The sequence below is a fragment of the Littorina saxatilis genome, linkage group LG14 (assembly GCF_037325665.1).
Source record: "Littorina saxatilis isolate snail1 linkage group LG14, US_GU_Lsax_2.0, whole genome shotgun sequence".
Lineage (NCBI taxonomy): Eukaryota > Metazoa > Mollusca > Gastropoda > Littorinimorpha > Littorinidae > Littorina > Littorina saxatilis.
In genome coordinates this window covers 37,560,601-37,584,496 of record NC_090258.1, presented here as the reverse complement: position 1 = coordinate 37,584,496, position 23,896 = coordinate 37,560,601, and the positions used below count along the sequence as shown (strand labels likewise).

Below are 23,896 nucleotides of genomic sequence, written 5' to 3'. Positions count from 1 at the left end.
CCCGACTCCACACCAACAACTACGTGAGATTTTGGGTCAGCAGACCAAGCTGCGCATGCAGCAGAAAGCTGCGCAGCAGATCGGCCAGGGCCACCCGCTGCACCAGCAGTGGCTGCAGCAGCAGCAGCAGCAAGAGGCGGGGATGGGACCGGGGTCTGCTGGCATGCCCCCTTCTTCCATGATGCCCAGGATGCCAGGTGAGTTTTGGACTTTAGTCTGGCCTAAAAACAACAAGAATGGTAAGTTATTGGAAAGTTTTTTTTCATGACAAAACAAAACAGTACAATCAAAGAAATATCTTTATATATATATATATATACGACTTGTGTCTGTGTGTGTGTGTGTGTGTGTCCGCGATGCACGCTCAAGGTTCTCGATGGATCTGTTTCAAATTTGGTGGCCATATTCAGCTACACCCCGGACACAACCTGCTCGATGAGATATTTCAACACGTGCTCATTTTGGTTTTTCTCTGGATCCATTCTCAGTAACTCTTCCTTATCTTCTCCAGTGTTTTCAGCGTTTATCTCCCTTCCTTCGTGTGGCGTCAATCCATATTCCCGTTTCTATTTTTAGAAGGTCACTGTCGACAACGCTCAATCCATATTCCCGTTATACTATTTTTACTCTTCTCCAGTGTTTTGCGCGTTTATCTCCCTTCCTTCGTGCGGTGCGCCGGCAAAGCCGGCGTACACCCGGCAAAGCCGGGTCCCCGGCACAGCCGGGTATTCGGCTCAACTTCTTCCCAGCGAAGCCGTACCTGGCGAAGCGGCTATTCATCTAGTTTGTAATAAATTGAAACGTTCCAATAAATTACCATTCTTATATTTTTATTCTGAATGTTGAAACATTGGCAGTCTTTCTGTTTTTGAGTCACTTGAGAAAAAGTGACTCTATGTAATCGGTCAGTGTTAGTCTGTCCGGCCGGCCGGCCATCCGGCCGGCCGTCCGGCCGGCCGGCCGTAGACACCACCTTAACGTTGGACTTTTCTCGGAAACTATCAAAGCGATCGGGCTCATATTTTGTTTAGTCGTGACCTCCAATGACCTCTACACTTTAACGATGGTTTCGTTGACCTTTGACCTTTTTCAAGGTCACAGGTCAGCGTCAAAGGAAAAATGAGACATTTTATATCTTTGACAAAGTTCATCGGATGTGATTGAAACTTTGTAGGATTATTCTTTACATCAAAGTATTTACATCTGTAGCCTTTTACGAACGTTATCAGAAAAACAAGGGAGATAACTAGCCTTTTCTGTTCGGCAACACACAACTTAACGTTGGGCTTTTCTCGGAAACTATAAAAGTGACCGGGCTCAAATTTTATGTGAACGTGACTCATTGTGTTGTGAATAGCAATTTCTTCCTGTCCATCTGATGCCTCATATAATATTCAGAACTGCGAAAGTGACTCGATCGAGCGTTTGCTCTTCTTGTTTTGTATTTTTGCCTTGCCCATTCATGTATGAGTGTTGTCTCCAGCCTCATAGGAAAAAGGTCTGTTGGACCTCGATTGAAAATATGTAGAGGTCCAAATGTCCTGGCTTTGTCTGCTTGGCAGGAAATTTGATAGTTAGAAGACCTCCTACATGTCAAAACAATTGGAGGGATGACAGTCCAGGGGTCAGATGAATGATCTGGTAAGTTAACATAAAACATAAAATATGGGGCTCGTGTTTTGCTTCAGGTGGAAGGTTGGCAAGGATGTGTCGTTCACTGGTCATGAAACAGATTTTTTCACAAATTTTACACTGAGTTTGATAGCCCCCAGATCATTTTGTTTGCATGATGGTACACTCAACATAACTGTGATTAAATTACATATCTTAACCCAACTCACATATATAGCAATTTACTTCAGTCTAGTGCTAGAACGCTGTTTCGCATCACCTTGGTAACAAGGGAGGCAACTCTAAAAGATCCCGCAGTGGGGCACTGCGGTTATGAAATTAAAGGCCCCTCCTGTTTTTGGAACCGCAGGAGCTTTCTAGTTTGCTGTTAGGTAGATTTTTGGTTCCTCTTTCCTGTCATGCTCTCTTTTTCTTCATGAATTCTTTTCTTTTTTCTGCCTTCTTGCTCATTCACCTGTATTTTTTCCAAAAATCTCTTCTCTTGCCGCTTGTCTCGCGATTCATGTATAGTTTAATCTGTTAGTGTTCTGATGTAAGTCCAGCAGTAGATAGGTTAAGCCTATTTTAACATACTGGAAACTGGTAATCTTCCAGTAGGTATTAATTTAGTTTTACTAAAGCCTGCTGGGACACAAGTAATGGGTTAGTGCATTTGTAAACAGGAATCGCTTGACAAGTGGCCCCCTTCATCCCCCCCCTTCCTCGTCCTGATATGGCTCTGCGTAGTCGGCTGGACGTTAAGCAACAAATAAACAAACAAACAAACTCTAAAAGAAAAGAGCTACCTTGACACATAAACAGGACAAAGTCACGTGACTTCCTGACCTTGCCGCCATATTGTAATCATTCTCTACTCAGCGCTCCGTGGCTACGGATGTGTTTTGCTTCGCTTAGGCTTTTCAGCCTTTGGTCTGACTTTTTCTTGGGTCAGACTTCACCTTGGTTATCTTACACGTCTCTCTTCTTTTACTTTGTGTTTGGGGTGAGCATTTTTGCATATTTTTGTCGTTTTTGCTTGACTTAGGTTGGTTCTGCACTTAAAATTTTTTTACACGCTTTCGTCCGCCATGTCGGATAGCGGTAAGAAGAAAGTTCTAAGCAAGTGACAGAGCCTTCTCCTGTTAAGAAGCCTTCTCGTAAGTCGAAGGGCTCTTCTAGTCAAGCTGTTGTGAAGGTGTTAGACCCTTCATCCAAAGTCTTTTGATGTTAAGATTGACATGCCTAAATCTCCCTCCATGTCGATTCTGCCTTCAGAATCTGTACCGGTTGCTTCCGGTTCTAGCTCTGTCAGTGATAAACAAGATGTTTCCGTTTTTCTCCGCTCTTTGAGCGCTCAGGTTCCTCCCTTTTAGCAGAGCTTTCGTCGACTAGGGCAGAATTTTTGTCTTTACCTCTGGGTGTCGGCGATACGCGTTCCCTGGCCAGGGTGCGTGTCCCTCCCTCGGCTACAGTGACGTCGGCCGATGTGCATGCTGCATTCGATGCGGGCGACGGAGTCTCTCTTCTGCGTACTCAGGCCTCGGTTGGTGTTCGGCCTGACTATGTTCAAGGTATTTATCCTTCGTCAGTAGCTGGGTTCTCCGGCCAACGCGAAGGGCGTATCCTGGAGGAAGTAGCTCCACCTGATGGTCGGGCAAGGAGTGAAAGTTCCGATCTCCTGGCTACGCCGTTCCGCTCGCGCAGGAGGCTGGTACAGGGTAGGAGCCCAGATACGCGTTCGGTCTTGGATCGAACAGGGGATTTGCTACCGTCGGCAGCCTTCGCATTGCACGGGGCCGGATCGACACGGCATTCCCCGCTTCCGCCCGGGGGGCAGGAAGCAGTCCCTAGGGGGGCACCGCTTGGGTATAAAATCCCTCGGGTGTCTTCGTTTCCGGTCGACGCTTCGCCTGGCTATCACAGCCATGGCGGTGGTGTACTTCCGGGTTGCACGGAAGTGCGGGACTATGATTCGGAGTTCGGTGCTTCCGCTCAAGACGAAGAAGATACCAACTTCCGGTGACTATTACAGCTCCCCATTACGGGTGTCTTCCGGTAAAGCTTCAGGACGGATGTGCAGGACTACGGTTCGGATTACGGTGCTTCTGATCAGGAAGAAGACACCAGTTTTTCGGCTACTATCCGAGTTTACCCATGCTTCGCATAGGCAGCGAAGTAGTTTTGCTGTACATTGAGGAAGGGGTGGTTGCTTCGGCAACTTGTCCGTACCACCACCTTCAGCTTTGGTTGACTTCCGCTCAGTTCGGGAGAAACGCGTTCCTTTTGGATCTGCGAATCTCCGTTGTCTCTTATATGGCCAAGTTTCTGAGCTCAACCTATGGCAAGTCAACTCACCGACTGACACAGTGCCGCTTTTGGCAGCTTACAGTACGGTGTCGGACTTAGTCAAACTGTGGTTTGCTCATGTGAAGCATCTCACTCCTCTCTCTCAGGGACCTGCCAGAGGTTCACTTCAACAGCCACTTTTATTACCTCATCGACACTTGCCCTACCGCATGCTGCTTTTCCGTGCACAACAGAACTGGTTACGCTTAGGGAAGACGGCTACAGTAGAACAGAGCTGTACCTTATACTGAGCCTCTCTCTTGTCTCTGAGGGAATAAGCATGACCTTTTCAAGTTATCCTCTCTTTCGGAAACTTTGCAAAGATCTCTCTCACGCTCCATCTCCTCTGCTCTTGTCAACTTCGAGTCGTCGTGACGCGGGGGAGACGGATGTCATGACGCTGCTAGCCACTTTGGCTAAAGTCTGCTGAGCAGCTGAGCAGCTGAGCCTCCCAGCGCTTCTCTTTGCACATTCCGTGCACGCGCGCAGGGTCTTCTTTCTCTCTAGGTCTAGGATCCAAGTCACCTTTGAGTCACTTTAGTCTTCTCCTTTCACAGAAGGTTGCTTGCTTGGTCAGCCGTTCGCTTGGCTCAAGGTACAAGTAAGAGGCCGATCTACTTCGGCACTCTTTGCTTTTGTGTTCACCAGGGTAGTTTTTGCACGTCTACGCTACGTTGCATTCCTCCCCATCTTCTGGCAAGAAACTGGGAACTGCTTCAGCTTGCCACATTCTGCCTCAGATTAGGCAAGATAATGAAGCTAAGCAAGCACACACATAGGGTTAGACCCTCTGGCTTAGGCAGCTTTGCGGTATGTACGCCCATCTATGAAGCTGCATACCTCTTCTTTCCGCCTTCTCGGATGAAGCTGCTAAGGCCACTAATTTTTCGCCTAAGCGGCGAAAAACAGGTCAAGCTATTAAAGCAAACTCAGCTTTTACGGTTTACGGAATCGCTCGCTTTCTCATACGAGTCATAAGCTTTGGTTTTCCGACAGCTCGCCAGAACATGTCCAACTTACTGGTGCACGTTCTGACTCAAAAATCTTTAGGATCACTGAGCCACTGTCCGTTACTTCTCAGACGGAACTTTTCCGGCGAGTCCTACCCCTTGCGGTAGCGGCTCCTGTCAGCGACTTTCGCTGGGCAACACAACGGACTTGCATAAACTTCCATAGTTTCAGCTATTCGTTTTAAGAGCTTACGAAAAGAACTAAGGACTCCATCATGTGGCGAACCTTAGTCTTGGCACAGAAGCTTTTCGCGTTGGTTTTGTTTTTTGTTCCCCATTCGCAAAAGATAGTGAACATTTATGTTTTTGCCAGTAATAAATAGAATCACATTCCTTGTGGTTCAGTGATTTCGACTTCGGCATTACGCCCCTCAGGGCCTTTTTCTCCCGCGAGTTAACAAGCGACACTATTTTTGTAGCCTTCCCTGCAGTGGCCCCTGGATTTTTCTTCAATTTGCAATGTGTTAGGAGTTTTCTCCTACATCGCAGTATAGTACGCTTTTGTTCGCCCTGTTAGATTCTCAAGCCTTCTTGGCTAAGCCATCGAAGTGACGTCACACTTGTCACAGTATGGTATAGGCTTCCGGCTTTACCACGCCTACCCCTCTTTTCCTCTGAAGGCTGAATCACGGCACTCCGGTTCAGGGATTCAGCTTTGGATACTTTCTCAGGTCTTTCTGCACACTTTTCTAAGCGGCAATTTAGGCTGAGCCAATTTCGCACAAAGGGCAGAGGGAGTGTGCAACTTACCTTTCCCTCAGCGGTTACCCAACTTTAGGTTTCTAGCACTTGAATTACTAGTTAAAGAAACCTTGGTATTATAGAGGCTTTCTCTATCCCTAGGCCAGTTCTCTTACCTTGAGGATTTTTTCTCAAGGCTTCAGAACTAACTCCATGTAATGCCTCTAGCGTTACGGTCATCGGGAAACTGAAAATTTAAAAGATGCTCACGCACCCCTCTCTCGGGACGGGGAGCGATAGGAGCATGGTTTGAGAGCGGATCAGGTTACTGATACCCTCACGTGTCTTTCCCAATTGCGGACTGGGTTAACATAGAACTAGCACGCAATCAGGTTTTCAATACTCCCGACGTTTCACTCCTGATTTTGCAAAAGGGAAAATATACCCTCATCTTTGCAGCCTCGGCATAGTCTTTCTCGTTTTTCAGCAAAAGGCCGCAACACGGTCTCGTTCCGACCACCGAGGTTAAGCAGCATCTGTCTCGGTTACTACCGGGATGGGTGACCGTTTTGAATATGGGCCTGTCAGGCATTCTTTCTAACTTTCAAGCTGCGGCCTTACGGCTTCAGCTATCGTACTGCCGTTTACTCACACTAAAATTCAGCAGTACTTCGCTCCCGCGAGGGCTACATGTCCGGTTTACAGAAGTTCGCCCTCTGTATTTCAAGCCAGCGTGTAGGGACATGGGTATTTAGCTCTCACTGATACCACTCCCTTAGCCATTGAGGACAACGGTTGTCTTCTCTGGTGCTTGATTTCCTCTCAGAACTTCAGCCTTTTCTTTGAAAACACCAGTGACATTCTGTCACACTCTCGCAAACGGGTCCTTCCTCCTCACTCATTTGCCTTTTGAGATAAGGCCAAAAAAAAAAATTGTCTGTTTCTGGTAACATGGCTAAAAAAAATAGGGTAGGTAGGTAGGGAATTTTTTTTTTTCTTTTTTTTTTCCCCCCCCCCCAAATGTAGACCAATAAAACTAACTTTAAAAATCGCGCAAAGAGACTGGATTCACTATACATAGAGACAAGACACTCAACACATTTACAAATCTGTGACAAAGACTGAAAGAGTATGACATGTTTTTCTTTGTTTACTTGGTCTGATATTTCCATGATGAAACAGAAAAGAAGACTTGAGACATCTTACATCTTGAGCTTGGACAAATGGGAAAATTTTTTGAGTTTGGAAAAAAAAAGTTTAGGGTCGGCGCTGAAATTTAGGGTCGGTCGGGTGACCAGAAACAGACAATTTTTTTTTGGGGGCCTAAGGCTGAAAGGGAAAGAGGGAGGGGGGGGGGGGGGGGAGTGTTTTTGTATCTTGGACAGTTCTCCTTTGGGCTCCGTCCAGACTGTGCGAGATAGAACGTGGGCCTACTTCTAGGCCTTACGTGAATTAGGCTATGCTTCTCCCTAATCTTGTCAGTGTGACTTGTTTAGCTCGCATTATAAGATGACAGGTCTCTTTTCACAGAGAGACCATATGCTAGATAGGGTTCAATACAAAAGATCACAGCAAGACAAGTTCGAGTCTTTTGGTATCGGAGTTTCTATGCTCCACAGATTTTGAACCGCTACATTCTGCTAGCCTTCATAAACATTACGTGCGAAACGTTCTCCCTTTTACTCCTAGCTGCAGCGCGCAGAGGTAGCGAGATTCACACACTCTTTGGCTTACAGGGAGATGTAGGTTTCAATAGAGGCTCTCTACCTCACTCTGCTTCCGGCCAGACTTCTTAGTCAGGCATCAGAAGCTAGGACAACCATCTCCGATGGTTTTATTGTTTTCCTCTTTATAGGATTCTCGCCATAGGCGACCCATTATTATGAATCTGACCAGTTATATCACTATGCTCCTTCCTGTCTTATACAAGGGGTTTATGATCAAAAACAAAACTACTCTTATCGTCTTTGAGCACAAGGGTAGATTAAGGACATATCTACGTTGGTGCTAAAATCGGTAGGATATTCTGAAGTCCTTGACTCCGCCTACTGGAGATCGTAGGAGCTCTCTATCAACCTTTACCTGCGTGACTTTTCCAGCGTGCAACAGTACGGTTCTAATGCGCTACCGGCAATGGTAGCAGCAGGGCAAATTATTGCCTAGCTCATAGATTGAGCATCCCACCGCCTTCATTAGCAATCTGCTATATGTGAGTTCGGTTAAGTTATGTAATTTAATCGAAAATTTTAGTAGTAAATTTTCATTTGATTAATATACTTACCCAACTCACATAGTTAATTCCCTCCCACCTTCCCCGCTAGAGGGGTTGTTCTAAAAAAAAGAGGGAAGTTTTTCTGCGCCTTCGTGCGAATGATTACAATATGGCGGCAAGGTCAGGAAGTCACGTGACTTTGTCCTGTTTATGGGTCAACATAGCTCTTTTTTTAGAGTTGCCTCCCTTGTTACCAAGGTGATGCGATACAACGTTCTAGCACTAGACTGAAGTAAATTGCTATATGTGAGTTGGGTAAGTATATTAATCAAATGAAAATTTACTACTAAAATTTTCGATTCTGATTGCCACAGGTGCAATACCAGGATTCCGAGACATGCGACCAGGTCAGCCAGGCATGCCGCCTGAACGTTGGCCCATGGACCCACGCATGGTGCGACCTCCTAACCCTCAACACTTTTCACAAGGTTGGCCTTCTGTCATTCTACTGTTTTTTTCTGTTATTCTTCTGGTAACTAAAATTTTGGTGTGTGTTTATCCAACAAAACCAACTTTTTTTCCAGGAAAGTGCTTAAAAAAAATAATCATGTGTCTGTGCGTCTTTCAGTTTGAAAGATTTAATGTTGAATACAGTGCCAGTACAGTACATTGTTCTATACTTCAAAAAACCCTGCAAAATATCATATACAGAATGAATGTAATACTTCGGCAATGTATGGAAACACAATGTCATGTTGATTCTATATTTTCAAAAACGGTCAAATATCATATACAGAATGAATGTAATACTTCGGCAATTATTGAAACACAATGTCATGTTGATCACTGAAACAGGAAAATGATACTAATTGTGCTGTCTCACAGCGAAAGTCTCGGGTCTTGGAAACATGAATAGACGCATGCAGGGCAAAATTGGTTAAAGTGGGTCGCGCCGTCCTGTATGGCAGCTCGCTTTCCCCAGTGAGAAAGCAGCCCCAATTTCCATGAGGATAACTTCACAGGACTAAATGAAAACTTACTATCCTTACTATACTCCCCCGGAGCATTGCATAAAGACACGCATTCCATGAGGGTAACTTCACAGGACTAAATGGAAACTTACTATCCTTACTGTACTCCCCCGGAGCATTGCATAAAGACACGCATTCCATGAGGGTAACTTCACAGGACTAAATGAAAACTTACTATCCTTACTGTACTCCCCCGGAGCATTGCATAAAGACACGCATTCCATGAGGGTAACTTCACAGGACTAAATGAAAACTTACTATCCTTACTGTACTCCCCCGGAGCATTGCATAAAGACACGCATTCCATGAGGGTAACTTCACAGGACTAAATGAAAACTTACTATCCTTACTATACTCCCCCGGAGCATTGCATAAAGACACGCATTCCATGAGGGTAACTTCACAGGACTAAATGAAAACTTACTATCCTTACTGTACTCCCCCGGAGCATTGCATAAAGACACGCATTCCATGAGGGTAACTTCACAGGACTAAATGAAAACTTACTATCCTTACTGTACTCCCCCGGAGCATTGCATAAAGACACGCATTCCATGAGGATAACTTCACAGGACTAAATGAAAACTTACTATCCTTACTGTACTCCCCCGGAGCATTGCATAAAGACACGCATTCCATGAGGGTAACTTCACCGTTGTGTCCCTGTTCTGGTCCGTACCGGACATGTTTTATAAGTTCTTTCTTGCGGGAACCTAGAGAAATAACGTGAGAGAGAGAGAAGGGAAATCGAGCTGAAAAGCAGACGAAGACTCTGAGTCAATAAGCAGAAAAAGAAAATGTTTTTACTTCCCTGCACTGAAGTCGACCGGTCGCTCGGGAAAAACCCAAAACACCACGGTAATCACAAACAGCACGACGGAAAGGAACCGTGGCACAACCGCACAATGTACTTCTTCTTCTGTTTTATTTTTATTCCAAGAAGAAGCAACACGACAGAGGCATATAACAACCACAGACGAATTAAATCCAATCGGTATGTCAGAACAAAAACGCAGACGGTGTTAACACGTCAGCGAAAAAGGGTGAAGTGAAGGTGACGCGCCCGCGTGATCGGATGACTCAGCTTTGGCGCCAAGCGCTACTAGCTACATCCGGTAAGGGCGGTCACTCTGGGGTATAACTCTAGTTTCACTTTCGTTTTTCTTTCGGTAGTTAAGGGGTTATATGCAAAATAACATTGTGTTGGTAAGTATAAATAAATAAGAAAATTATTATAAATTTTCATGATCCTTACTGTACTCCCCCGGAGCATTGCATGAAGACACGCATGCAGGGAAACAAGAAACATGTGTAGCGCGGTAGACTGTATGGCAGCTCGCTTTCCCCAATGAAAAGGCAGCCTGAATTTCCATGAGGGTAGCCTCACAGGACTAAATGAAAACTTATCCTGTTCCAGAAGCAGCAGATGGGTTCAGCCCACGTGGCCCCCATGGTGAGAGCGGAATCATGCGCTTCCCACACCCCCAGCAGCAGCTGCAGCGATCGCCGGGCCCACTTGGCATGCCCGGCATGATGCCACCAGGGATGCAACGGCCCCCAGCAAACGCTTTTCAACAGTCGCAACAGCAGGTAGGTGTCTAGGTTTCTTTAGAGGATTTAAGTGAGGAATCAGACATGAGATCTTGCGGGTGAATTTACAATTTTCCAAGCTACTCCCACAAGCTTTTATTCTTTTTGTGTTTGCAAAAGTGGGCTTTAACTAGTATGGCCTCCACCCTCCCCCCCCCCCCCCCCCCCCTTCCTCCCCTACCACTTTCGGCAACCATACTCATACTTTCAAGGGGGGGGGGGGGGGGGGTGTGCATGCTGGGCATGTATTATGATTCATATTTTATTGACTTGTGTTGGCTTCCTCTCAATCCTTTTCATAAAGTGGGCTTGTACATGTATGACCCCCTCCCCCATTTTGTGTTTTCAGGGGGGATGAATGCTGGGTATTTTTGTGTTTTTATAATGATTGATTTGTGTTGACCTTCTCTCACGGCCCCAGCTTGTGTTACAGGGCGTGTCGGCCATGATGCCAGATCTGCACCACAGCCAGGCCCAGGAGGACGAAGTGTTCCGCCAGCTGGAAAGCCATCGAGCACAGCTCATGGTCCAACCCCCAACCAAGCAGGGGGAGGAGGGGCCTGGGGAGGCTGGAGGGTCGCAGGACCGGACGGGAGCCGAGGGTGCAGACTCCTTGCTTCCCGTGGACAAGGATCTGAAGCCGTCCATATCTTCCGAGGACGACAAGCCTGAAGACGATGATTTGCTTAGTGAGTCGTAGAAGGCTGTGTGATGGAATGTGGTCCTGTCTCTTGTCACTCTGTTCCCTAACCTGCTCCGTCCTTTCTGTCTCCGTCCATTACTCCACTTCTCACTTCTTGGGTCCCTGAGTAAGTTGGGAGCCTTTGGGAGTTGTATAAGTCGATGTGATAGAATGTGGACCTGTCTCTGGCACTCTTTTCCCAAACTCATGCTGTACTTTCTCTGTCTCTGTCCATTTCTCCACTTCTCCCGTCTGAGGTTTTTAGCTCAGTCAGTAAAACGCTGGCTTTAAAACCAGTTTGTCGCTATCTGCCATGTTCAAACCTTGGTTTGACCAGGGATTTAATTCCCAGAGTCAATTTTGTGCAGACGATCTACGTCGTTCGAACACCCCCCTTATGCATTCATGCACACAATAAAGATCCCAAGTTCACAAGGAAAGTCTCGGGGCTTTGAAAACACCAACAAAAGCATGCATGAAAAAGAGTGGTAGTGCTGTGCTGTATGGCAGCTCTCTTTTCCCAGGGAGAAAGCAACCTGATTTTCCAAGGGGGAACCTCGCAAAACAAAATGCAGGGTTCGTACAGAGTCCTTGAACCCTGGAAAACTCCTTGAAAATTGGAAAACCTTTTCCAGGCCTTGAAAAGTGCTTGAAAATAGAGTTTTGTTAAATAGTCATTGAAAAGTACTTGATTTTTCCAAATTGTTGCCTATACATTTCGTCAGCAGCTTGTCTTATTTAAAAAAAAAATGCAACCCCCTTTTTTTTCGTCAAATACAGTACACACATTTTGGGAGAATAAAAGATCGAGTGAAAACGAAAGCAGACGAACTAACTATTACTAGTCACCCGTAGTTGCCTCCCTTCCCGGAAGTTGGCAAGGGAAACAACTACGGAATGACTAATAGTTTGCAGACTTGAAAAACTGAAGGTAAACTTGGCGCTTTGCATTAATTTGGGGAAAATCATGTCCTTGAAAAGCATTTATTTGGTCCTGGAAATGTCCTTGAAAACTCATTGAATTGTATCAGCTCTGCCCTGCAGGAACCCTGAAAATGATATTACCTTAGGCCAAAAAAAAAAAAATGGTCTGTTTCTGGTAACATGGCTAAAAAAAATAGGGTCGGTAGGTCGGGATTTTTTATTTATTTTTTTTTTTTTTACCCCAAATGTAGACCAATAAAACTAACTTTAAAAATCGCGCAAAGAGACTGGATTCACTATACATAGAGACAAGACACTCAACACATTTACAAATCGTCAGCGGACTTTCGTTTTCACACGTTTTTGTTGTTCATTTTCTCACCCTGTCCTTTACCACCAAAAAAATAAAAAACAATTTTGAGTTTGGAAAAAAAAGTTTAGGGTCGGCGCTGAAATTTAGGGTCGGTCGGGTGACCAAAAACAAACAATTTTTTGTTTTTGGCCTTACCTTTTCTTCTGTTATGTGTCGTTCCTCTTACCACCCTGTCTGTGTTATCTCTCTTTCTTCTTTCTCTCTTAGTTTTTCTTAAAGTGCTTAAAGTTGTTATTATTTGCTTACAACGAATGCTATGCTGTGATTTACTTTTCTGTTTTTAAAGCACTTTGTTCTTGCTGCCTTCATTTTTTTGCTCCATATATGGGCACAGGCACTGCTGCATAATTGTAACCTTTCAGTTGCATGAGGATGATATCTAATACCCTGAAGTTTCAGTAGGAAAAATGCTTGAAATAAAGAAGCACCTCTTAATAATGATAAAAATAATAATATATTTATTAAGCTCATTCCTTACAGCACGAGATATAAAGAAAATATAAGATATAAAACATCTTTCTCTGAAAGATAGAATTATCCAGAATTGCTTCAAAGCAGCAGCTACTGCATATATAAACCACTGATGATTTTACATTTAAGAGCGTAATGTTTTATTTTGATGATGTGGTACTGGCGTTTGATGTTGCCTCAGTACATTGTTTGCTTGCTTGCTTGCTTTATCAGATGGTGCTGTAATTGTGAGACTATTGCAACAGAACTGATTTCAGGCGCCGACGGGACCTTTGACATTCTCAAGTACGCTGACCCTGAACTTGACCTTGATGACCCCAACCTCATCGACTCTCTTGACCTCATGGATGACCCCAAGGCATCGTCCGGCGAGGGAGAAGGAGAGGGCGAGGATAAGAAAGATGACGATGACAGCAAGAGTGATGACAAAAAGGCTTTGGAAAGGTGAGCTGGGAAATGGAATACCTCAGAGAGCCACAGAGACTGCTTGAACGTGTCTGACTTGCGCCCTTGTGAACAACCCCTACCCCTTCCTTCCTCTCCCAGATGTTATTGAGGATCAAGTTATGACTTGGATATTGAGATAAATGAAAATGATGCTTTGAATAGCAAGTCATTATGGGCCTTTTAGTTTTTACTGGTACTTTTTCTTTCATTTTATATTCAGTTTCCTTACAAATCAGTTAAGTTGTCCTTTGAGATTAAAACTGGTAGCATCCCAGGTTATGTTTTTGTTGAGGAATGAATGATTTGCACCAGGCAGTATTAAAATGGAAAGGTGCTATTGCATGATATTTTCTGGATGCCTATCATTCAGGAGGAGAGAAAGTCAAAAGAATGCAAGCTTATCAAGGCCATGTTGACCCCTTGCCAATTTTGCATGGTTTAAAAAATCTGTAGCTTTTCTTTCTCTCACAAGACTCAAAAGAAAAATTCAGTAGAATTTAAAACAAAAAACACTTTGAATAACAACGATAAAAATGTACTCGCCAGAGACTTGGACACGCAAAGTTATTCTCTCATTAAATTACATATTATTACCCAACTCACATATAGCAATTAACTCTAGTTTAGTGCTGGTAACGCTGTACGCGTTCCCCTTGGTAACAAGGGAGACCACCCTAAAAAAGAGTGATCCATCCCATAATATCAGACCGATGTCCGGTCCAACATCCGTATGCGTGCGCATACGCCGCCATTTGTATCATTCTCTCTCAGCGGTTCAACTGGGTAGGACGCTCCTGATGTACGCTCCTGCTGTCTTCAGCTTTTCGCCAGAGTCTTTTGCTTTGGCTTCTCCCCTTGGTCGCCGCCTTACTTTACACCTGTACCTATGCTGTGTGGTGAGATCTTTCCGTTTTTGTTGTAACTTTAGCGACGTTTTCGTCGCTCGTTTGTACTTGTGAAATTTTTCTGAAATTGTTTTCTGTGAAATTTTTCGTGAGTTGTTTGCTATGGCGGAGGCTGCGCTTGTTGATAGCGCTAAACGGAAGCCTAGTTCGAGGCAGGTAGCTGACGTTACGCCTCCGAAAGGAAGCTCAAGGAGAGATAAGGGCGCAGGGAGTCCGCGTCTGTGTCTCTGAGCAACTTCTGTTAAGTCTCCCGTGTTAGCAGACGTACAAACAATCTTCCGGTCAGACTTGTTTACTTTCTGACAAGAGTAGTCGTTCTGGTGTAGCTTCTTCTGCTTCTGTTTCGCCTGGCTGCCCTGGGTTAGCGCCAGCCGACGTTGCTTCTTTATTGTTGACGCTGAGCTCTCAAGTTTTCGTCACTAGCGTCTGGATTTTCTTCCACTCGGGAGGAATTGTGTGCGCTTCCGTCGGGTGTTTCTGATGTTTTCTTTCCTTAGCCAAGATCCGGCGGTCGCCTGCAGTTCCGGCTTCGACTTCCGCTAAGCCTTCGGCGACTGTGACTCGGGCGGATGTCCATGCTTCGCAGGATGGGGGTACCGACTTGGTGTCTCTCCCGATGTGACACCAGTACAAGGTATGTCTACACCGCTTGCCGGTGTGCGAGCTCAGGGGGCTCTCTCGTGCGTTGGAGGCCGTGAGAGTTCTTATGAGCAGCGAAAGGACGAACGCCTCCGTACGTCTCTTAATGAGAATATCGGGGACCGTTTTAGTCCTCTTCCGCCCAGGGGGCAGGAAGTGGTCGGTTCTGCCGACGATAAACTGTCTGATGTTCTGCCTCCTGGCTCTGAGCTTGATCTCGAGTCGGAGGGTAGGGCGGATGACGGGGATGCCTCAGTGGTAGAGGATTCCCAGCCTCGAGAGACGGACCGCGGGTGTCCGTCTGTAGGTCAACCTCCTGCGTCTGGTTTCCAGCAGGGCGGTGTGACTGAATAGGCCGCGGTGGCCTACCTGACTCGATGGCGAGCAGGAAGGCTAGCGACACCCAGCTTTCTTGCCGATTTAGTTGTCCAGCGCAGTGACGTGGGCTAACGGAAATGGCATTTAAGTTTTTGGTGACTCTGGGGCTGACCATGGGTGTCATTCTGGGGTCACCTACCTGACTACGATGGCGAGCAGGAAGGTTAACGAGGGTGCGTCCATGGGATGGACGACACCCAGCTTAACTTGCCGTTCAAGTTGTCCAGCGCAGTGACGTGGTCGGCGGAAAACGGCATTTAAGTTTTGACCGGAAGGGGTGGTTGAGAGCAGGGCGTAACTGACTCCACCTCTTTCCGGTTCCGACTTCTGGAAGTTCGGAGGAACAGGATGTTCTCTTCAGCTTTCGGAGATCGTTGTCCATTGCCCTGGAGTTGGCATATGGCCACGTGTAGCCGGGTTCTCCGGTGAAAGTGGTGTACGTTCGCCCGAGGAATGTAGCACGCATTTTCGTGGCTGGGCAACGTAAGCTTCCGCCCTGGGGGCAGGAAGTTGTTGGGCTGGGTGATTCTTGGATTGGCCATGCGAGCTCTCTGGGGGTCACCTTCCTAACTTTGTTACCGAGTAGGAAGGTGATGTGTGGAGAGGTGTCCACGGTGGTGGATGTCACCCAGCTTAACTTGCCGTTCAAGGTGTCCAGCGCAGTGTTGTGCGCAGTGGTAAACGGCATTTAGGACTTGACAGGAAGGAGTGGCTGAGGAATTTTTTTTTGCCTCGTCCACCCCTGCCTTTGTTCGACGACTTCCGGAGTTCGGAGGAACAGTAAGTTCACTTCCGAGGCCGGGAATCGTCGTTCATTGCCCTGAAGATGGCATATGTCTTGTAGTTTTGACTTCCGCTTCCTCCCGGGGGGCAGGAAGCGAGCAGTAAGGCTGGTTCCTTGTTGGATAATTTAGGTCAAACAGGAAGGCAGCTTCCGGATTGCACGGTTGTGCTTGACGGCTGTTCAGATGTAGGTGCTTCCGCATTAACGATTAGCACTGAATTCAGGTTCCATTTCAAGTTAGCAAGGGCAGTGGCGCTCGCAGCTGTATTGGGTCGAGGTTCTATGGAATCTTCCGGTGTGTTTCTATACAACCGGTTGGTTCTCATGTTTACTAATCCACGGCCGGTTTCGCTTCCGCTTTTGCGGCTGCGTCTTCCGGTTACAGGATGGGACAGCCTTCTACCGTTAACACTGCGTTGGTAGTCGGCACTTTTCAGCTTTTGGCTTCCGGTTCCGTTACTGCGGTTCCTTTGCTGTTATACAGGCTGTATCCACTTCCCCTTCCAGTCTTCCAGCTGGCATGGGACAGGTGGATGGAGATCTGGTCATGGAGTTCTGGCGTTGAAATTGTTTGGTTTTTTTCGAAACTTTTCCGATGTTGGCAAGTTTCGCCTTATCGGGATGGGTGACTGGGTCTCATCATTTCGATGATCATTATAATGCTTTTGAACAGGGGGGAGGCTCTTACTTCACTTGTGTCGCTGGTCGCGGCAGTTCGTAGTTGTTTTGAGCTTTCCTAGGAGAATCTTTGAGTGTCAAGCCCTTAGATCCTCCGTCGGGATCCTTTGTGCTTGTGGAAGTTTTCACAAGCGAGTCTTCTTTGTCACCACTTGGCTCTTCCTTGGTGGACAACGCTTGACTTTATGCCTGCGGCGAGGGTGCTTTAGCTTGTGTTGCACGCTCAAGTAGCGTGTCACTCACGGAGCGCTTTCTGTAGGCTTCGGTTAACTCCAAGCCTAGGAACTTAGGTTCTCTTTTTGCGTTCTACGGAACCGCCCTCGGGTTTGGCAAACATCCATCGGGTTTTTGATAGCAAGGAGAAACTGTCTGTAAGATCAAGATCTCCTAGCTCGGGTAGATTGTCTCATCTTTTCTTTTTGATGGGCTCTTTTGTACTTGTTTTTATTTTCTCTCGCCTGGGCGGTTACGTTCTGAATGGCTATCTTTGTGGTCCTACAGGACGCAGATACAAAGGATGTTGCTTTGCCGTCTTTTACCTAGGAGTAAGCCTCTGCCTTTAAAGTTTTGTTCTTTTGGCGTGACTTTAATCTCTTTCTCGTTTGAAAGTTATCTCTTCGAATCCGCTGCTATGCACGCGGGGTTTTTTCTTCTAAGAGAAGCTCATGGTAAAAGGGAAAGCGTTAGGCAGGCCTTGGCGGTTTTTTGTTTCTAAACGAAAAGCTTCAGGCTGGCTGTTGTCTTTTTTAGCTTTGGCTTGACACCCTCGCTTTCACAGGGCTCTTTTATAGAGCTGTTCGGCGACCCTTTCGGTCTCACAGACGGGTCTTTGCAGCCTTGGTGTCCAGACCTCTTAAGGCTGGCAAGAAGGCATTTTTGGTTTCTCACATTCGATTTACACGGATGTCTACTGTAGGGGTATCCTTGAGATACTCAGGGGCTTCCGCCTCAACTCTGGATTTGGTTCAGAGTCTTTATAGGGGTTGTTTGGTGTTTTGTTCACTTGCCACTTGACTGGCGTGCTTCAAAGTGCTTATTTTCTTCTCGTCGTTCCGTGTATTGCAGGTGGCTATCCACCTTCCTTTTTGGGTTTCCCTTTTGTCTTCCATGTCTTATTTTAAGACTTTATGAGATTCTTGTCACATTGGTACGGCTCGGTGCAGCTTTGCTTTAACCCTTTTTAACAGCTAGCCTGGCTGTTTAACACGGGAAACGGCCAAGCTTACTCTAGTAGCTGCTCAGAAGTGGGAGTAAGCGTGCTTTCTGGCTATTTTGAATAAACACAGCCTTTTTTAACTCATTCGAGGCGCGTCGGAACTGGAATTCCGACATCTGTGTTTAGCGTTGGCTGCGTGCCGGCACTTGAGTTCCGACGGATATCACGAATTTTTAACGGTGTAAACGGTCCTGCTGACCAAGGGAAACAACCCCTGCAATGAACTTCTATCTGTCTACAGTGGTACCATTCACTGTAAACAGTTCCTTCCCTTAAATTGTTGGGATTAATAAAAATTTTGTTGACGGTGTGCGACCCACGTGTTTTGACTTTTCCAAGATGGCGGATCGTTCTGCTGAGACGTAGTAACTTGAAAAGAGTGCTAGAACGTGTTATTCAGTACGGTTCTGATCTTGACCTCAGTGATGATGATAGTGGAGATGATATTTTAGATTCTGGTGACGATTTTGTGCCAATGGACGATCATTTGGGTGATGATTCGGGCAATGCAAGTGTCGATCATGACATTGTGTATGATGAACCCATGACGTAGAAAGTTTTTTTGTTTTGCTTCAAATTGGATATTTTGCGTGGATATGAAGACAACAAAAGGTATGTACTTTCAAATGTTTCATATATTTTCTAAAAGAGTAAGTTTCAAACTTTGCAAAAACATAAGGTATGTAAGGTTATCTTGTGTTGTTGATTTTTAATATTTTTTTCAAAATGGCTCTAAATCGCGCGTTGGCAGGGAACACAGGGGAAATTTAGCTGCGCCTCGAATGAGTTAAGGAAGATAGATCTATGACTTGTGGGTTTCTTTTAAGTTTTCCGGCAGTTAAGCGGAAAATGGGGAAACAAGCTTCGAATTACGCTTTCTATTCATGAAGTAAGAGTTTGGCTTCTTTAGAGTTACGTTTAGCCAATTAAACTTTTCGGTTTTCGAAGATTTTTCTGACTCGCACGGAGCTTGTTAGTTCTTTGTATCTAAAGGTCGCTTGCCTTATCTTTCTTCTCTGTCGTGATTTAACCTCGGCATTTAAGCGATAAATGGGGTCAACCAGCTTCCATTTGCTTTTCAATTCTTGAAGCAAGAAGTTGGCTTCTTTTGAGTCACGTTTAGCCAGTTTAACTTTTTGAGTTTCAAAGATTTTTCTGACTTTCACGGATCTTGTTAGATCATTGAATCAAAGGGCTTTTGCTTTATCTTCTTCTCCGTCGTGATTTAACCTTGAACGGTTGAAAACGGCGTTAAACACTGATTTTAGGAGGGAAGTAGGTCTATCTACTCTGGTAGAGGTATGACGTTTGGTAGTCAACCTTACCTAGATGGACTGCTACACTGGTTTCTTGCTCCTGGGGAGCTTGATGTGGTTGTCTGTCCCGTGAGGACGCTCAGAAGGTACCTGTCACGGACTCGGCATTGGTCAGAAAGTCGGAAGGTTTTATGATATCACTTAACACAGCGGGTGTAAGGATATTGCAAAAGGGACTTTAACCAAGTGAGTATCCATGTTGATCACACGGGGGTTTACCTGTTGACAAACACAGTCTGGAGACGTTAGGGCAGTTTTGCCTTTCACTATAGCTAGAACGTATGAGGCAAGGGCATGGGCCTCCTCTTTGGCAGTCCTCCGGTCGGGCCTTGTTTTGGGCTGAAGTTCTGGAGTCGGCTTACTGGCGGTCTGAGGAGGTTTTTATTAACTTCTACCTCAGAGACGTCTTGATACAGGACGGCAGTTCCGCGTTACCTGTTATGGTAGTCGCAGGACAGGTTCTAATATCATAATTTCGCTATGTACCCACCACCTATAGTAGCAATCTGCTATATGTGAGTTGGGTAATAATATGTAATTTAATCCAAAATTTTAATAATAAATTTTCATTTAATTAATATACTTACCCAACTCACATCGTTTAAACCCTCCCGCCTCCCCGCTGTGGTGGTATTGGGTTCTAAAAAAGTAGTGAGTTGGGCTTCGTTCGAATGATACAAATGGCGGCGTATGCGCACGCATACGGATGTTGGACCGGACATCGGTCTGATATTATGGGATGGATCACTCTTTTTTAGGGTGGTCTCCCTTGTTACCAAGGGGAACGCGTACAGCGTTACCAGCACTAAACTAGAGTTAATTGCTATATGTGAGTTGGGTAAGTATATTAATTAAATGAAAATTTATTATTAAAATTTTGGATTCTCGTCGTCACACATACAGTCTTGTTCCATATCTTTTATTGAACACCAAGGCTGATGACTATTCACATTGTGTGTGCACAGTGCGGTGGAGGGAGCAGTGAAGGCAGACGGTGACCCCGACGGAGAGGGGTCAGAGGGCGACAGCAAGACCAAAGACTTCCAGTCGCAGTTCTTGCAGTTCAGCCAGCGACGTCAGCATCAGATTGAGGACAACGGCAAGGCTAGCACACAGACAGGGGAGGGTGACAAGGACGATAAGTCTGGTGTCAGCCACATTGCAGCCCTCTTGCAGGTGAGAATCTGTCTGTGTGTGGGGGGAGGGGGGGTTTCGGGTGTATGTGTGTGTTTGAATGTGTGAGTGTATGTATGTGTGTATGTGTGTGTGTGTGTGTGTGTGTGTGTGTGTGTGTGTGTGTGTGTGTGTGTGTGTGTGTGTGTGTGTGTGTGTGTTAGGGAAAAAGGTTTTGTGTATGGCTGGCTATGTATGTGTGTGTGAGAAGAGCCAGTCTGGGTATGTGTCCTTCAGTCTGTGTATGTCTGTTGTAGTCAGGATAGAATAGTCAGTCCATGCTACAGTGTATAAAACTGATCAAGACTGAAGGTTTTCGGTGTCACACTTACAATATAGAAAAAGTGACACCTTCAGGAAGGATATTTACACAAGCTACTGTTCACTTCCCACAGGGTACGAAGCCGATCGCAACGCGGCCAGACCAAGTAGGAGAAGGCGGTAAGATGGCAGGCACCGACCCCTCCATGCTGTCAGGCACCATCCAGTCCATGCTACAGCGACCACCCTTCACACAGGGTATGCCCGGTCAGGGCCCAGGGGGCCAGCAGATGTCTCCACAGGCCGTTCCGGGTCCTTCAGGGCTACCGTCGCCCAAGATCACTCATTCACCGCGCAGCGGTCAGCCGTCACCACGCACGCCGGGGATCCAGTCACCATACAGCCAGGTGATCAGCGGTCGTCACTCGGTGTCACCACACAGCCAGCCTCTCACTCCCGGGGGTCAGATGTCACCGTTCTCGCAGCACGGGTCAGGTCAGTCACCGTTCAGCCCGCCCATCTCCTCGGCGCAGTCACCGTTTGGAGCGTCAGTGTCTGCACCGCAGTCACCGTACGCCATTCAGGGCCCCTCGCGCACAATGTCACCGTTCACCATGCCGGTGAGTGTGGGGCAGTTGGTGACGTCACAACCAGGGCCATTGCAGCATTTACCACATCCACAACCACCACCACAGATGGTGAGAGCTCTTTGAAGTTTCTGAACTGCTTTGGTGTGCCTTTTCATTAAATATTTGAGGTACAGTGGAAATTTTAAGACCTATAAAATTCTGAGACTATCAGGTCTTAAAAAGGAGGAAGACTTGAAATTGAGGTAAATTTACAGACAGTCTGAACAGAAAAGCTGAAAAAGCAAGGTCTTAAAAAGGAGGAAGACTGAAACGGGGGGTTTCACTGTCGTAGAATGTTGTCCTGTGCAACACATTTTGACAATGTGCCGTTTTATCTGGTGGCTTTTCTCTCCTCTTTGCATGAAAATGTCATCCGTGTTTCTGTCTCTGCCTGTCTGATACTATCTATCTGTCTGTCTCTGTATGTCTGTCTCTGTCTGTCTGTCTCTGTCTGTCTGTCTCTCTTTTGATCTTGCTCTTGATCTTGACAAGATAAATAGATGTCCACGGGCAGAGGTACAGCAGTTTTAGGTCAGCCAGGTTTCTCTCTGGCAGAAATCTATCGTTACGATGTAGCATTGTTCAAGTCTGTCACACTCTGTAAAATTGTTGGGTACACATGAGTTTTTGTCAATGTGGATGTATCGTATGTTTTATTGACGCCTTTGTGTTGTTTTCCCCACCAGCTTGCCTCCAGAGCGACCATCACCCCTACCAACCAGTACAACCAGGGTAGTTACAGTCAGCCGCTGGGCGCGCTAGGCCCGCCTCCCCGAGGGGGCACCCTCACCCCCACCCCCAGCAGCATCCTGTACGGCCAATCAGCCGCTACCCAGCATGCCATGCGTCCCCAGGGGCCACGTCCCTTTATGCCTGGCCAGGACCTGGGTGGGGACGGGGTGGAGCTGGGTGAACAGAGGTTGACAAACCATGCTCTACAGCAGATGATGCAGAGATTTCCAGGTAAGTTTCTTTTGGTTTCTTTTCTTCTTGGTTTGATATCATTATCAGAGTCAAAAGTCAAAATAATGTTTTCGATCAGATACTAATGGTTCAAGTTGCTCTTCAAAACAGGGAACAAGAAAATAATGATGAAGTTGCATTGCTCTTTGAAGATGGGGATGGTGTGGAGAAATTTGCAGAATAGCAAAAAGTAATACAGTACAGGAGCAAACGGAGGTAGACTAAAGCCTGTCCTTAACTGGGCCAAGTCAACTACGCAAAGTATGCTTCGCGAAGCTGGCCGCACTGAGCTTTTGCAATGAGTTTTCGGAAGTCGACTTCGGGCTCAATTAAGAACCGCCTTAAGAGTCAGATAACAAAGATAATGGGACTGTATATTCACTTTGATTAAAATGATTAAAATGAACAAAAGCATTCCATTCCACTAAAACCCTGTTAAATGTAGTTTGTCTCTACCTGACAGGAGGACCCCCCGTCTCCATGGCGCCAGGTGTGCGCCCTCCCCCCTCCACCCACCTCAGGTTGCATCCCCCCTTCTCCTTGCCGCCCGGCCACCGCCTCTTGTCGCCTGTCAACCGCCCCCAGGGCCCTCTGGGAGCTCTGGCTCAGCGCGTGTTGGGCCCTTCCGAACAGAAGACGCTGCTGGATGAACTGCTGGAACAGGTAAGAACCGCTTTTGTACACTTCTTTATCCTACATACGTGAGAGAGACACCCGTGAGATAATAATCGTTCAAATCACATGTGTGTATATCATGTAAATGAGGTCATGTCAAGCAAGTCTGGCAGGGACCTGTTTGTCCACTGCTTATAATGCCAAAGTCACCGAGACAAATGTCATTATAGAAACAAAAATTGCACTCGATAATTACCCTCGATGAATCTTTAGAACTAACACGTCACGCCACACTTTCAGAGTGACGTTTCTTTGCTTTGACGTGTAATAGATTGCACGAGGCTTTTAGAAGAGATCGAGGTTCCAAAACAAGCGTCTTCAATTTAGCTGCCTCGTCTGCAAGACATTTTCGTAGAGGTTACATGCCGAGTCTCAGTGATTATTAAAAATAATGGTCGAAGTTAGCGGATCATGAAAAATGCGAGCTTCAGCGAGCTTTTTCATGACCGCGAACTGAGACCATTATTTTTAATAATCACTGAGACGAGGTGTGTAACCTCTTTATTCCTCCTTTCTTCAGTTATTCAAAGAAAACAGGAGTTTTTGTGAGAAGGTTTCATCGAATCCGACTCACTCAACCAGTCAACCTGCGCAGGCGATCGATTGATGCGCGGTTGTATAGTTCCGTGCAAATCATTCCATTCTGTTAACACTTCTTGTCAGTTTCCTTGTTTTGGACTAAAATCAAGTACACAGATATGCTGTTATTCTGCTGTGGCGGTAAAGGCAGGTATTGTGTGTTCTGTTTATGTTTTAGTATCGCTTAAGATAATGTTCTTTCGTCAAATGGGACTAGCAGACGAACTTTTGCACCCGTGTTCCAACGTTAATTACTGTATGAAGTTCAGTTTTCTGGGGAAAATAGTGTATGAAACCGCTTTATGTTGTTTAAATTGATGAG

The 23,896-nt window shown here is 46.0% G+C and overlaps 1 protein-coding gene across 8 annotated transcripts in view; it reads left to right on the top strand.

The window, feature by feature from the left end:
* LOC138947709 (histone-lysine N-methyltransferase 2C-like) overlaps positions 1 to 23,896 on the top strand; it is a 168,752-nt gene that overhangs the window by 62,145 nt on the left and 82,711 nt on the right. For all 8 annotated transcript variants that reach the window (XR_011449765.1, XM_070319248.1, XM_070319250.1 and 5 more), the window contains 9 exons: positions 44 to 197; positions 8,235 to 8,348; positions 10,309 to 10,481; positions 10,915 to 11,170; positions 13,177 to 13,375; positions 20,260 to 20,470; positions 20,863 to 21,426; positions 22,044 to 22,320; positions 22,784 to 22,983. Coding sequence is in view for 7 of the 8 variants with exons in the window: in XM_070319248.1 (XP_070175349.1) it covers positions 44 to 197; positions 8,235 to 8,348; positions 10,309 to 10,481; positions 10,915 to 11,170; positions 13,177 to 13,375; positions 20,260 to 20,470; positions 20,863 to 21,426; positions 22,044 to 22,320; positions 22,784 to 22,983 (2,148 nt within the window). In the remaining variant the exon portion in view is untranslated. The remainder of the gene's footprint in view (positions 1 to 43; positions 198 to 8,234; positions 8,349 to 10,308; positions 10,482 to 10,914; positions 11,171 to 13,176; positions 13,376 to 20,259; positions 20,471 to 20,862; positions 21,427 to 22,043; positions 22,321 to 22,783; positions 22,984 to 23,896) is intronic.